Here is a 14,230-nt window from a genome sequence, read left to right as displayed (position 1 = left end):
TTTTTTTTCTAAGATAATTAAGTAAATAACATTAATTGGTTAGAATTTTATGATAAAATATAATTCAAATAAAGAGAGATTTAGTCTTCAAAATTTTCGTTAACATCAAAGTTCTAAACATTTAATTCGTCAGAATTTTATGATAATACTAATTCAAATCGAGAGAGATTTGGTCTTTAAAGTTTTAGTTAATGTCAAAGTTTTAAATATTAAGAATATAATTAAATGACTCAAATGAAAGCGTAAATTCTTTTGAACTTTCGATGAACATGATTAAAAAAAAATATATAAGTATTGCATGTGAAGGTAAAATTTTTGGCTAAAGAATCCTTAAATGAAAGGGAAAAACGCCTCAATTAGAAAAGGAATGGTCTGCATTTTGCCATGAATTTACAATAGTACAAAAAAAATTAAGTCCTACAATCATGATAGTTTTTTTTGTAAATCTTTCTTTTAAGTCATGTCGTAAAAAGATATTAGGACATATATAAAGAATTAAAATCCAAGTAACAAACATCCTCATACTATCTATTAAGGTTCAAGTTATGTTGGTTAATTATTTTATCGTTCTCTTTTTAGTTATAAGGCCCCACGTGCGAGGCACGTGAAATAGAGACTAGTTATATTAAAAGCACGAAGGCCCTTATCGAAATGTCGTTCGCCTTTTTACCCTTTAAGAATTAGTTTTGTACTAAACAAAATAGTCATTTAAATCATTTTCCTAATATTTAGGACTTGAAAATTAATTATTATATTTTGTGTATTAAATCCTTCCTTATTTAAGCTAGGTAGAAAGTCCTAATATTTAGAACTTTAAAATCAATTAAACTTTTACCTTATATCAATCACTTCAAAAAAAAAAAAAAAAAAAAAAAACACCAACTTAACATACGTTCACCACGTTTTCTCCCCTATCCCTTCATTAACATCAGATACATTTCTACAATGAATTAATATTTACCTAGAATAGAAGATTGGAACTTAAACTAACGGCTTTTTGTGTGTCAAGTACTACAAGTAATGATTTATTGAATAATCAATTAATTATTTTTTTAATATTTAACAATTTAAATGAATTAAAATTTTACGCATTAAAATCTTTCTTATTTGACTTATGCAGAAAGTTCTACCATTTAGAACTTTAAAACTGTTAAGAGTTTACTTTATACAAATCTACGTTTATGAGTTTAAAATTAATTAAAATTTTACTTATTAATTTTTTTCTTATTTAAATTATGTAAAAAGTCCAAAACCTTTAAAAATATTAAGATTTTATTGTATACAAATCTTACACGTAAAAATCCATACTATATTAAAAGCACGAAGGCTCTTAGCGAAATGTGTTTTGTCTTTTTTACCCTTTTAAAATTAAAGCTCACACTAGATTAAAAAAAAAAAAAAAAGTCATTTAATATCTCCCTAAGATTTAGGACCTTTAAATTAACTAAAAATCTTAAGAATTTAAAAACAACCATTATACGTAGATTTAATTGTCTAACGAAAATACATCCAAGTACCATATTTTCTATTTATCAATGCCATATAACCATATTTTATTTACCAACGCCATATCTTTTAAGAAAAGATAATTGCTTCTGTTGTCTTTTAATTTTGATACAAAGTTGGAAGGTTCTGAGTCTTAATGAACTAATATTATGTACCTTGGTTAAAAAAAAAAATTTATCACCATGTAAAAAATAGACATATAGATATCAAGGGGAAAAATGACTCAACCCGAGAAAAGAAAAGGCATAACATGTTTTAAAACTTTTAGTCTCTTTGTTATATAAAAAAAACTTTAATTTATTTCCCACCTAAAATATTTATTTTAGAATCTTGACAAATTAAATTAGATTCTATTTATTATTCTTCATAAAAATGAAAAACTGATTATACTTACTTATAATCTATAGTCATAATAAATATTGTTTACTAAACCTTCCTCTAAATTAGAAAAATCAATCTTTAAATATATAATTCTCTACCATATACCACTTTTTTTTTAAGTTGAACAAGTTTTTAAATTTTTAATCTCTTTTATTATAAAAAGTAGCTTACCTTCATTTTTCTACATAAAATATTTGTGTTAGACTCTTGATGATACATTAATTGCGAAAAAGTTACCATTAATTTGAAAGCTTCATTATTTTTTGTATTCATTATTTGATAATTAATAAATAATATTATTATTTCCTTGTAGGGTGATCTTAGGAATGCACTAGATCTCCTTTTCAAAAATTTAAGTTATTATTTAATTTTTCAAGCTTTTAAAATCTTAAGAAAAATAATAACTACTTAATTAATATCATTAGACGAAGATGCAAGAAAATTTGTTTAAAGAACAGCTTCCTCAAGAGTCAAGACTGACCTAATTAGTGACTGGAGTTTTATGAAAATATTATTATTTAGTAAATTAGAATTTCAAGAAATATATATCCAATAGTTAAGGTTTATAATATTTTGATGAAATAACCATTTTGACAAATTCTAAGGTAATATAATACTATCATTGGTCTACTGATAGTCAAAATTTGTATTACTTGTATTCAAAGAGATGTTAGACGAGATACAACAACATGACATATTTATATCTTATTTCGCAAGATATTATAATTTCAAATATTATATAACTAATTCAACTAAATTCATCATCTTCGTATGTTAAGAAGATATTGTTTCATTGTATACAATAATTTATTTTTCTTGTATATATTTTATACTGATTGACGCAAAACACACGTGCAACGCACATACACTAAAACTAGTTGTTGAAAATATGAATAGAAGACCAAACTTCTTTATCCATTTCGTCTATTTAGAAATCTTTTGAGGAAGCTTTTAGGTCAACAACCATATAAAGAGATCCATATTCCAGTATACGAGGTCTCATGCCTAAAGAGGCGGAAGCTGTACCTTCTAAGACGAAGCAAGACGATACGATAGGCCGGCTAAGGGAAGAGTGAAAGTGGGGGATAAGCCTACATTAGTAGGCGGTGAAATATCAAACTTTACATGTAATACTCCAGACTTCAGACAATCCCACATCGACAAAACACAAGAGGGATGATGGATATATAAGTTAACAAACCTTAGACCCTAGTGACGCGTTTTAAACCCGTGAGTGCCTAAGCCCAGAGCGGACAATATCACTAGCATGCTAGGCTATTACAATACAAATTAAGAGTACTTTGCAAGTCTAGGAAAAAAGTATGTATTAACCCGCTGAGTAAATAATCAATTAAGACATACAATACTAAAAGTAAACATACCCATGACAGCAAAATTTTAGCCGATTGGCAGTACATAAACTAATATACAAGATTATAGAATTACCAGTCCAAAAGAAAAGCATAAGAAAGGCTACAGCACAGTGAAAATAACTTTAAACGACAGGCATAATTAACTGCTTCCTTATTTCTCTGATATTTTTCCTTCTTTAATCATTCTGTTCCTCTGCTTCAAACGGTCAACATTAGCTTGTTTCTTCTCTTTGCCCCTCTGCAAGATCGTCATATACATGAATCAAGACAAAGAAACCTTCATAATGCACAAAAGGGCGAGCACATTCTAAGATGTGGCAATATAAAATGTACAAATAGCAAGTTACAAGATGTGGCTGAGGTAACATTGTTTGGACCACATAACACGTAAGACACTATTCCATTAAAAAGGGCAGCCCGGTGCACTAAGCTCCCGCAATGCAGGGGTCCGTTGAAGGGCCGGACCACAAGGGTCTATTGTAGACAGCCTTAACCTAAATGAGGCATAAATACCATTTTCACATGGCATTTCTTCTTTCATGAATGTTTTAAGTAAACCTACACCGCAGTACCTGAATAGATCAACCATGCTAAAGTAAAAATAACAGTGCGTGAAACTATGAGAGCAAAGAAAACATTACCTTCATAGCATCTAGTAGCTTCCTCTTTTTACGAGGCATGAGAATATCGGACATGCTGTCTGCGTCCTTGGAAATTTGACTTATATCTGGAAGAGAATCTCCTCCAGTACCCTTGTTCGCATCTGAATCAGCAGAAATTTGGGTACTTCCAAGTTCTTTTTTCAGTTCATCATGATACTGCTTCTGAAGAATTGACATCTGCACCAACCAAATTCTGTTAGGCTGGAGAAAATGTGTAGCACTAAAGCAGAAATGAAAAATCAGCTGAAAGCTTTTAGATATAGGTATCTAGAATTAAAACAACACTAAGCAAATGTAAAATGGCACTGCTCTTCTAGGTGAGGCAACATGAAAATTAGTTCGCATTTCAAGCAAATGCAGCTCCAGAGTTTTTCATTACAATACCAGGGATAATCATTTTTATTTTAAATGGCAAATCAAACCACTTATCTTCTTCTTCATCCCTCATCTAAATTGTACCTTGCGCTTTTTCTCGGCAGCTTCAATAGCTTCAGCACGGTCAATGACGCCTTCCACAAGTAAATTTTGAGGGTCATCCAAATCCTCTTTGCCCACCCCTGGCATTGGAAGCACTTCTTGTCTTGCAGCTGCCTGTAGACGCTTGATGGTCTCTGCATATTCAGGAACATATCCTTCGGCCTCATTATCAACAAAAGGTGACAAGTGTGGTGGAGGAATCCTGTTGACAATGTTATACATCCATTACAATATTTAGTTTACTTTTATTGCTAGCAAATAAATAATAGAACCCTAAGGCAAATCCACACTATCTTAAAGCTTACCTTCCCACAACATATTCATCAACTGGTAAAAGGATGCGTGCATTAATACAATCATAAATCCACTGTGGCTGGACATATTCTCGGGAAAGGAATTTGTGGCCCTGAGTGGGGCGGTCAACAATCTGCACAAGCATACGATGATATGAACATGAATGCAAGAACATATTTCACGAGGAACGTAAAACTAAAAGAATAATCCACAATATCTGAAAGAACACCTGCCCTAAGCACAAAATTTACATGACTAACACTAGATATTACGAAATTGTATGTCTTCCCCTAACATTTAGATGCAGGACATCCTAACCACACTTTTGATCAGGAACATCCTAACCACACTAACTAGTCTCATTTTATTCAAGAAGCTGTGATAAATAATAAAATGTCTTCGTACCAACTTTTTTCATATGGTTAATAATACCTATCAATTTTGTTTTAAAAAATGATGCAGAATATACAAAGAGAAAAGCAGCATGTAATAGTGCAGCTTCATGTAACCTATTAGCAGCTATAATACCGGGTATAGTAAAATTGAGCTTGACACATGCTGGGTTTAATTTTTCTCATATAAAACCAAAATACAGCAAGAAGGTGAAATAGGAAGTCCAATATACAATTAAAATCTCAAAAATGACCACAAATGTTTTATTTCAGTCTAGTACTTCAATCAATCAACTAGATTTCGATATTAAATACACAATAAACTTTACTAACTAATACTTTAACAAACAATTATTTCTTATAAACTGTATTTACACTGCCAGATAAACCAGCACATGGCGAACTGAGTATACACTAGGTACTATTAGAATTTATCCTAAACGGAAGAGGTTAAAAGTTTATTGCACTAGCACTTCTTCAATGTCCATTTTGGGCACTACTAATAAAGTGTCAAATATACATACATAGTATATGCCGACAACTTCTTTTCACTTAATAAGTGAAGGGGAGAGGGAAGCGAGGCTTAGCAAGCTTTATAAGGCGTCGCGACCACGACATAAGACGCAAGCAGGTCGTGTGCCTAATGAGTGGACTTATTCCTCTACTCGTTACTTCCCCTTCTCTTTCTTTCACCACTCCACCTAGGTCCCAGTGGCATCTTCACTCTCCAAGACAGTGTTTGGAAAAGCGATCGCTTCGTCGCTTTAAGCGCGAAGCGATGCGAAGCGACAGGGTATCGCTTTTTACTGCTTGAGGCGATGCGATCGTGTGAAGCGCACGCTTCAGTGAAAAAAGCGACGAGGCGACGAGGCGACGAAGCGATCGCTTCTTTTAAAAAATCGCAGCTGGGCCCTTTTTTTTAAAAAAAAAAAGATTGGGTCTGTTTGTAAATTATACAAAACAGACCCCTAACCTCGCTTCTGTAATTGCTTGACAAAACAGAGACCTCTTCTCTCTTCTTCATCGACAAAACTAGGGTTTCCAGGTAAGTTTCTTCTCCTTTCTTCTTCTCATTTTTTTCTTTCTTTCTTTCTTCTTTCTTTCTTCTTCTTGTTCCCTTCCAGATTCTGCTCTTTATTTCTTTCTTTTTCCTTCTTTCTTCCTTCCTTCTTCTTCCCTTCTCTTTTTCACTTTTTCTCCTCCAGCGTCTGCATAGCTAGGGCAGGCGTTGGTTTTCTTTTTTCCCTCCCTTTTATTCTTCTTAATTTTAATATGTATTTTAGTTTATAAAATTACTTATTAAATATGTGTTATATCTTTCAGTTTATTTGATTTTTTAATGTGTATTTCAGTTTAAAAAATTAATTATTTTATATATGTTATATTTTAAGTTTATTTGATTAATTTTATATATATATATTAGTTTATTTGATTTTTTTAATGTGTATTTCAGTTTGTAAATTAATTATTATATATATTATATATATTTTCACAATTGCGCTTCACTTCAATGAAGTGTGCGCTTCGCTTTTGAAGCGAGGCGAGCCCCTGTCGCTTTTTTGCGCTTCGCGCTCTCAAAAACAATGCTCCAAGAGAGTAGAAGCACCTCATACAGATATAATATACATGCATGTATACACACGCACATCATCATCATCATCTCACTTTGGACCCATTTGAATGACCATAAAATGCAACTTAATACATTTTTGCTATGTCAATGTTTTCCTACTATGAAGTGTGCCAAGCAGAACCACAGCACTGGCTTTGGAAGCACAAGTCCAAACTATGTTATTATCAAATGGTAACGTTTTTCTTTTTTGTAAATTCTACAATATGAGGAAGAGATGGAAGAAACCAGAAAATGTGAAGTTACTTTTCTACACGTGAAAACATTAAAGGAAGGCTTTGAGCAGATGAGTAAAATACATCATTTAATAGAAGATTTTGAAATTAAAAACAGAAAAGATTATTTATAGCTGAAAACAAATGGAGAACTATATATCACATATACAGTTTCAAAGACACATGTTAAAGCAAGATAACAATAACTGTTTTGAGACTAGGTTCATTGCTATTTAAATTTCAATTTTGTAACCTTACCTGATGAGTAATACTCTGGTCAGTCTCTTTAAATGGTGCCCCTTCTCCATCCCAAGAAACGATACCACCAAAAGCAGGGATAACAAACAACAGTGACTCTCTCGGAACCTAAGCATGAGAGATAAAAGCAACATGATAAATGAGAAGAGGAGCAAAAAGGAAAAGGATGCACAACGGCATCAAGGTCACAACAATATTATTTTATTAATAATCATGAGTTAAAAACATCATGACAAGGGAGAAAAGGGGCAAAAGCAAGGGACGCATAGAAGCTACAGATTCTGAAGTTTATTCTTCCTTGAAAAAATGAAATGCCAAAACTTGAAAGAATAAATGAACATGAATAAGATGAAGACCAACATAACAAGGAATTAAATCCAAAACAAGAGATGAAAAAATCAATAATAGTAGGCATAGCGACCAGATTCATTGCTCAAAATGGCAACACAGATCCTTCATGGTCTACTACCGGCACAGCCAAGCACCTCCTCAAAATACACTATAGGGCTATGTTAGAAATGAAACTACCATAACCAATCCGAAAATAACGTCACAGAAAATAAAAGGTTTTAAGTTCCTTGATGACACAAATAAATTATCATCATTTTATGGGATTAAATGCATGTCTCTACTATTATCCTAATGAATTTCATCCCAGTAATAATTCTACTTTGAACTTCCTTTCCTAAAGTGCTCAATACTATAACAGAACAACGAACCACCACTCCTTTTTCCCTGCTACAGTTGGAAATAAAAGATTATAGCAGAAAAAGATGGAAGCAAACAAAAAAATAATTTCTTTTCAATATAAGATTCTTCATATATATTATATATAAAAGAAAATATAAGTTTCTTCATACGTATCAGAGAAACACCATTTTAACTTCATTAATCGACTTTAAAAGAAACATCTCCAACCTCACGACTCAAGAAGAACTTGACATCCTTGAAAAGTGCTTTGCATTTCCTGGTTTCGGAATCATCTTCATCACTCTCTGCAGCATTTTGAACAAGGTGCATTAATGCACCTGGTTCATTGGAAGGAAGCTGTTGTTGAAGTTGAGCTAGTCTAAGTTCAGATTCATCATAGTTTGTCCCCTCTCCCAGGTCCTTACTCGCATCAGATTCGGAGATACTAGCAGCTTTTGACTCTGTCATGGAGGCTCTGCTATCGAAGAACCTAGATAATGCATAGAGATCTGCGAAATTGCGATAATCTTGTTAACCAGCTGATAAAAAATCAAGTAAAAAAGAAAAGATGAAATCTTACCAGCAGCTAATGCTTCAAGCCGAGAATCAAGAATGGGAGGATATTTCACATTTATTGAGTGGTAAAGCTTGAAATTGACAAAAGCTAGGAGTGTCTGCATTCGAAAATTTTAACATGTCAAACTTGACAACAATCATATAATAATGTATTGGAGAAATCAACTCAGATGCAAGAAAATACTCTCATTCAAATTCAACAAATGTGCAAACAGCTCTTCATTGAAAAGGTAAGTATTAAGAATATGCATACAATGCTACCAATGTAAATCTATGAAAGACAGGGACAGAAGCAAGCAAAACTCTCTCCCTTTTCAAATTCAACAAAGAGGCATACAACTTCACTAATGCAAATCTTAGATGGACTTAAATCTAGATAATCCACTTCAACTAACGAGCGTTTGTACACAATTGCAAGAGAATGGGCAAGAGACCGTGGTATAATTGTAGACACACGGGTTACTCTTTCTGTTTCAATCTAACATCCTAGCCAAGTTTGCCTTTGGGAAGGTGCACAGTTAAAAAGATGATTCACAAGCACAAATTCCTATTTTACTTAGCTCTCCAGTACAAGTTGCTGACTCAAGAAACTGATCAAGACTTCTACTAAAAAGGGTTTTAAGTTGAATTACTCTTACAAGCAACAAAAATGCCTCAAACAGCAATTCAAAATAATGGTATATACAAATGTTACCTCATAAAATTCCAAGAAAGTCAGCATGATGTTGTAGTCAACGTCAGCAGGAAGTACTTGTTGCAATGCATGTGGAGTTAACCAAGTGATTTTTTGCCCATCTATTTCTGCCTGCAGATATCCATTAGTAAATCAAGCTAAGCAAAATATACCACCAGGTTTGTGGGAATTACACGAACTACAAAATCATAATACCTGGTAATATATTCCTTTCACTGATATAAATGTTTTCCGTAGTTTGTGGGTGCGAGAAACGTAGGCCTGCCATTCATGGCTCAACCTAATCCATGAAGAGTAAGTTTGATAAGCATGCATATAGGTAAATACATAACACTGTCAAATAGACCTGAAAAGAGCCTTTCACCTTCGACAGTTATGGACACGGTTTACCGGTATCTTCTCTCTTTCTACAGCAGGCAATGCAGCAAACAAGTGCACCATACTAAGGCAGTCATCCAAATCTCTAAGTGCATCAATGAATTTAGGGTACCTAGAACAATCATGACAAACAAGAGTAGCTAAGTACCCGACATGCTGCTGAGTCACTTGAAAAACAATAATGTCTATGATCGCATAAACTAACCTTTCTCGAATAAGCATGTCAAGAGTATAAGTGGGTTTTCGAGTTAACAGGCGTTCAGCAAGATCCCGATTTTTCTTTGAGACTGCTTTTTTAATCTTCTTCTCGTATGCTCGCATTTCTCTGAACTTCTCGAGTAAGGGCTCATGTTTAAGGAACAAAATATCTTTTGTGTGATAGTAGGTATGGTGGTTTCCCTTAACCTTCTTCTTTGGTTCACGGGGGAAAATACCTTTCAAGATGCATAGTTTCCTGTGTCCAAAGAGAAAACAACAAAAGTTAGTGAATGATCTTCCACAAAGAAGGCTAGGCCTAATAGAGCAGACTCATATAACAGACTCCAATGTGTTCAGAATTGAAGCATAGTTTATTTAGTCTTCCTTAAACCCCTACATGCAAATTAAACCCTGAAAATTTTGACATTAACAGCATAGTAATGAGACACCAAAAAGCTTATACCTCAAAAGAAAAACAGAAAGTTGCAATTCTTGAACCCCTTTGCCACTCAACAGCTTATTATAACCCAAAAAAATTGGTTTTCCCTATTTGCACAGTATAATTTTTCAACAAAAGGGCTCCGCCACTGAATACAACCAATAGCCGAAAACAGCAGATACCCCACACCTTACTACCTTACTATCCCAGTACCCTAAGCTCCCGTGCATACTGCTATGTGCAGGGTCTGGGAAGGGTCGGACCACAAGGGTTTATTGTACAAGAGCATTCTAACACCACAAAATCATTTTTTTTAATACAAGAGCATTCTAACACAGAACCAAAAAAGCTTCTTCTCATTACTTATTCCACATGCTAATAATAATATAAGCTACTGCCACAAAGGGATTAAAAATAGACCAAAAATAAATAAATAGAGAGAAAAGGGAATAACCTGAACAGTGATAAACTGACTTGAAGGTATTTCACAGCTTGTGATTTTGTAATATATCTTGCTGCATTTCCTTCCTTTTTCTTTCCCTAAAAACAATAAACAAATTACATCAAATTTTATTTAGTAACCGAGAAATCCCCAAGGCCAGTGGGTCACGGTTCGAATGAGCACGCCATTTTTGTTAGCGGCAGAGCTCGAACCTATGATGTGGGTCTAACCCAGACATCACAAGCTGCGGGACCAAAACCCTAGGGGCAAATTGCATCAAAATTGAAAAGGCGAAACATAACTAATCAACAATGAAAGAAAATGCTAGAAACTTACGGCAGGCCTGTAATGCTTCGGCATAGCTGCAGACAAGGGCGGCTGGCTCTAAGGTAAGGCAAGTGAGCTCTTGCCCTATTTAACTGGGGAGGTGAGGTGTAGAGAATCAACGGTGATTATCTCTTGCTTAACTTAGACCCTCTGATATTAGCAAAACCAAATATTTTAATTATTTAATTGCTATAATAAGGTGAAAATATTTATTAATCCCTCCGGTCCAATTTAATTGATTTTTTATTATTTTAACACATATTAAAGAATCCATCATTTAGCATTAATTAACAATAAAATTGGTCATATTAACCTTAATTTGTTCATTGAAAATATAACAAATACTCATAGGCTCTTTACTCCAATGGCAACTTTGAAAAAAAGAAATTAATTACTTTTTGATATCTAAATAAAACAAATATGACAACAAAATAAAGGCCAAAAAATCAATTAAAGTGGACCGGAGGGAGTATAATTAACATAGTTAAGCTCCCGTTTGGCCATAGATTTTGGCTACTTTTTCCAAAAAAATCTGAAAACAATGTTTGTTCATGATATAAGATCAGATTTTGAAGAAAAAAAAATTTTAATTTCCCAAAAACTTATTTCGGGCAATTTCTGGGGAATATTTTTCTTCCACTCACAAACTTTCAACTTTTTTCAAATAATATGTATGTCTAAACACAACTTCAACTTCCAAAAATTATTTTTCTATAACTTTAAAAAGTTGTTTTTTTCAAGTTTCAACCAAATCTATGTGCAAACACTAGCGAAGTAAGAAAAATTTATGTTCAAACACAAGTCATGCATCTATCTGAATTTAAGTATCGGTATAAATAAGTTTTTTCTTGATATATTTATGCCCGTATCCGGTGCTCACTTTGGGATCTGACTAACTCGGATTCATGTTGGAGAGTTCTACTTTAGAAAAGCTTCCTACACAAATGTGACTCGATTCTCAGAACTGGGAATACCTCTAATTAATGATGAATGAGTGCTTACCAAAATTACGGGCCAAAGCTTTACGTGGACGTGACATTTATGTGACTGTAAAAGCTTCTCATTAAGTGTTAAGGCAAATATAGAAAAATAACATTATTTTTTTAACGGACTAATAAGGAAAGTTTTTCATTTAAATTAAAACGGAGGGAGTATCTTTATTTCATGAAAAAAAAAATGAGCTTTAAATTCTCTAATGTTTAATCAAAAGAAAAAGGAAGATTCGTCTGTAATTACAATTGTTAAATCACATTCTCAATGGGTTATGTTATGAATCCATTGTTTTGTTATAGAAATTAGGAACAAGCCTAAACGAACTTAAAAATGCTAAGATAATCTAAATCAATCTAGCCTCCATTCCCAAGACTTTGGCATAGTCGTAAAACTTAACTTGTGACTGTGGATTAAGCGCTGTCATGAATTCGAACTCTATCACAAATAAAAATCTTCTAACTCGATAGGTCTTGTTGTACTTTTTTGATATTATAACGTCAAAATTAATATTTATTGAAATTTTAGTTATTTTTAACACGCATACACATACATAAATGTTCTGATCAACAAAATTGATTTTTATTGAATCAGTTGTACAGAGGGGTTGCATTCACCCCTTGTGACGACCCAACCCGTCGTCTCATGTATTACAGCCCCGTTTCCCCCATTTATTGCTCTTTCATGTTTTATTATCAGCAACGGGTGAGTTAGAGTTGAATTGAATTGGTTTGGATAGGAAATGAGACACTTAGTCTCTTTAAGGAAGGTTTGGTTTGGAAAAGTCAACCGAACGTTGACTTATTAGTTAGAAGGCTCGGATGTGAATTCTGGTGATCCGGTTAGCTTCGGGAGATGATTTGTGACTTAGGAGTGCGATCGGAAGTGATCTTGGAGGTCCGGAGTAGAATTAGGCTTGAATTGGCAAAGTTGGCATTTTGGCGAATTCCGGTGGATAGGTGAGATTTTGATCCGAGGGTCGGAATGGAATTCCGAGAGTTGCAGTAGCTCCGTTAGGTGATTTTGGATATGTGTGCAAAATTTCAGGTCATTCGGAGATGTTTTGGTCGGGTTTTTGATCAAATGCGTAATTCGGAAGTTTTTAAGAAACTTAGGCTTGAATTCGATGTGATTTGATGGTTTTAGCGTTGTTTGATGTATTTTGAAGATTGGAACAAGTTTGAATAAGGTATAAGGATGTGTTGGTATTTTTGGTTGAGGTCCCGGGGGCCTCGGGGTGAATTCGGGCGGTTAAACGGGAGTTTTGAGGTGTGTTGCAGGTTCAGCTTTTCTGTCATCTGGTATTTCCGCTCCTGCGGAAACGGACCGCAAAAGCGGTTCCGCAGGAGCGACTGGTGGATCGCATAAGCGGTTCATGGCCTGGTGGAGTGTTTCCGCAAAAGCGGAACATTTTCTCGCAAATGCGAGTCCGCAGAAGCGGATTATAAACCGCAGAAGCGGTCTTGGGTGGTTCGCAGAAGCGGATGAGGAGATGCAAAAGAGGACATTGGATTTTTAATGAAAATCCGCAAAAGCGAGATGTTGGCCGCAGAAGCGGTCCCGCATAAGCGGAAACGGGACCGCAGAAGCGAAATCAATTGTTACAGAAGGGTTTAAAATATTAAATTTCATCTGCGAACAAGAGGTAGTTTCCACCATTTTTAAGCGACTTGGAGAGCTTTGGGCGAGAATTTTCAAGGGTTTTGACTGAGAATTAATTGGAGGTAAGTCTCTTGGCCTAATTATTCGAGTTTATGGTAGAAATTACATGTAAATTGTGGAAAATTCATCAAAACGGGTCAAGCTAGGGCTTGGAAAGTTGTGATGTAAAAACGGATTTTGAAAGGGCATTTGAACTCCGATTTTGGTAAAATTGGTATGTGTAGACTCGTGGCGAGACGAGGAATCCAGTGATGTAAATTTTGTATTTTTTCGAGAAGTGGGCCCGGGGCTCGGGTTTTGCCAACTTAGTGAATTTTGGTATTTTTCGAGTCTTTTCGATTGGGTTATGTTTCTTTAGCCTATTGTAATGTATTCGTTGTGGTTTTAATCAGATTCGGCGTGCGAAGAGGTTGATTTGAAAGGCAAAGGCATAGCGAGCTAGACTTGTGGCCGGCTTGAGGTGAGTAATAGATGTAGATGATGACCTGAGGGTTTGAAACCCCGGTATATCACATTGTGACGCTATATTGAGGCGAGACACGTACTCTATGACGAGTGCGGGGTCGATTGTGACTGGGGATTGTGACCTAGTCCGTTCCGATTGATGTTCGNGCGTCGTGGTAGTCAGTCTCAGCAGAGGGATCAG

At 34.4% G+C, this 14,230-nt stretch overlaps 2 protein-coding genes across 2 annotated transcripts in view; one reads left to right on the top strand and one right to left on the bottom strand.

Annotated features, from left to right (window-relative positions):
- The window catches only part of LOC109212150, a 7,227-nt gene extending 4,264 nt beyond the window's left edge, over window positions 1–2,963 (top strand). Inside the window, exon 4 of the mRNA XM_019375767.1 lies at window positions 2,876–2,963. Coding sequence (XP_019231312.1) covers window positions 2,876–2,963 — 88 coding nt within the window. The remainder of the gene's footprint in view (window positions 1–2,875) is intronic.
- Window positions 2,964–3,195: 232 nt separating this feature from the next.
- Window positions 3,196–11,049, bottom strand: LOC109212153 (pescadillo homolog). The gene is made up of 13 exons (XM_019375771.1): window positions 10,942–11,049; window positions 10,618–10,703; window positions 9,732–9,980; window positions 9,513–9,638; window positions 9,344–9,428; window positions 9,149–9,259; window positions 8,459–8,552; window positions 8,107–8,387; window positions 7,189–7,296; window positions 4,705–4,826; window positions 4,382–4,601; window positions 3,902–4,099; window positions 3,196–3,498 (listed from the first exon to the last, which is right to left on the bottom strand). The coding sequence occupies exons 1-13, from the start codon at window positions 10,963–10,965 to the stop codon at window positions 3,412–3,414; spliced, it is 1,791 nt and encodes a 596-aa protein (XP_019231316.1). The 5' UTR covers window positions 10,966–11,049; the 3' UTR covers window positions 3,196–3,411.
- Between the last annotated feature and the right edge of the window lie 3,181 nt (window positions 11,050–14,230).

This window comes from Nicotiana attenuata, unplaced genomic scaffold (genome assembly GCF_001879085.1).
Source record: "Nicotiana attenuata strain UT unplaced genomic scaffold, NIATTr2, whole genome shotgun sequence".
NCBI classification, from domain to species: domain Eukaryota; kingdom Viridiplantae; phylum Streptophyta; class Magnoliopsida; order Solanales; family Solanaceae; genus Nicotiana; species Nicotiana attenuata.
This window is presented reverse-complemented; position numbering and strand designations above follow the sequence as displayed.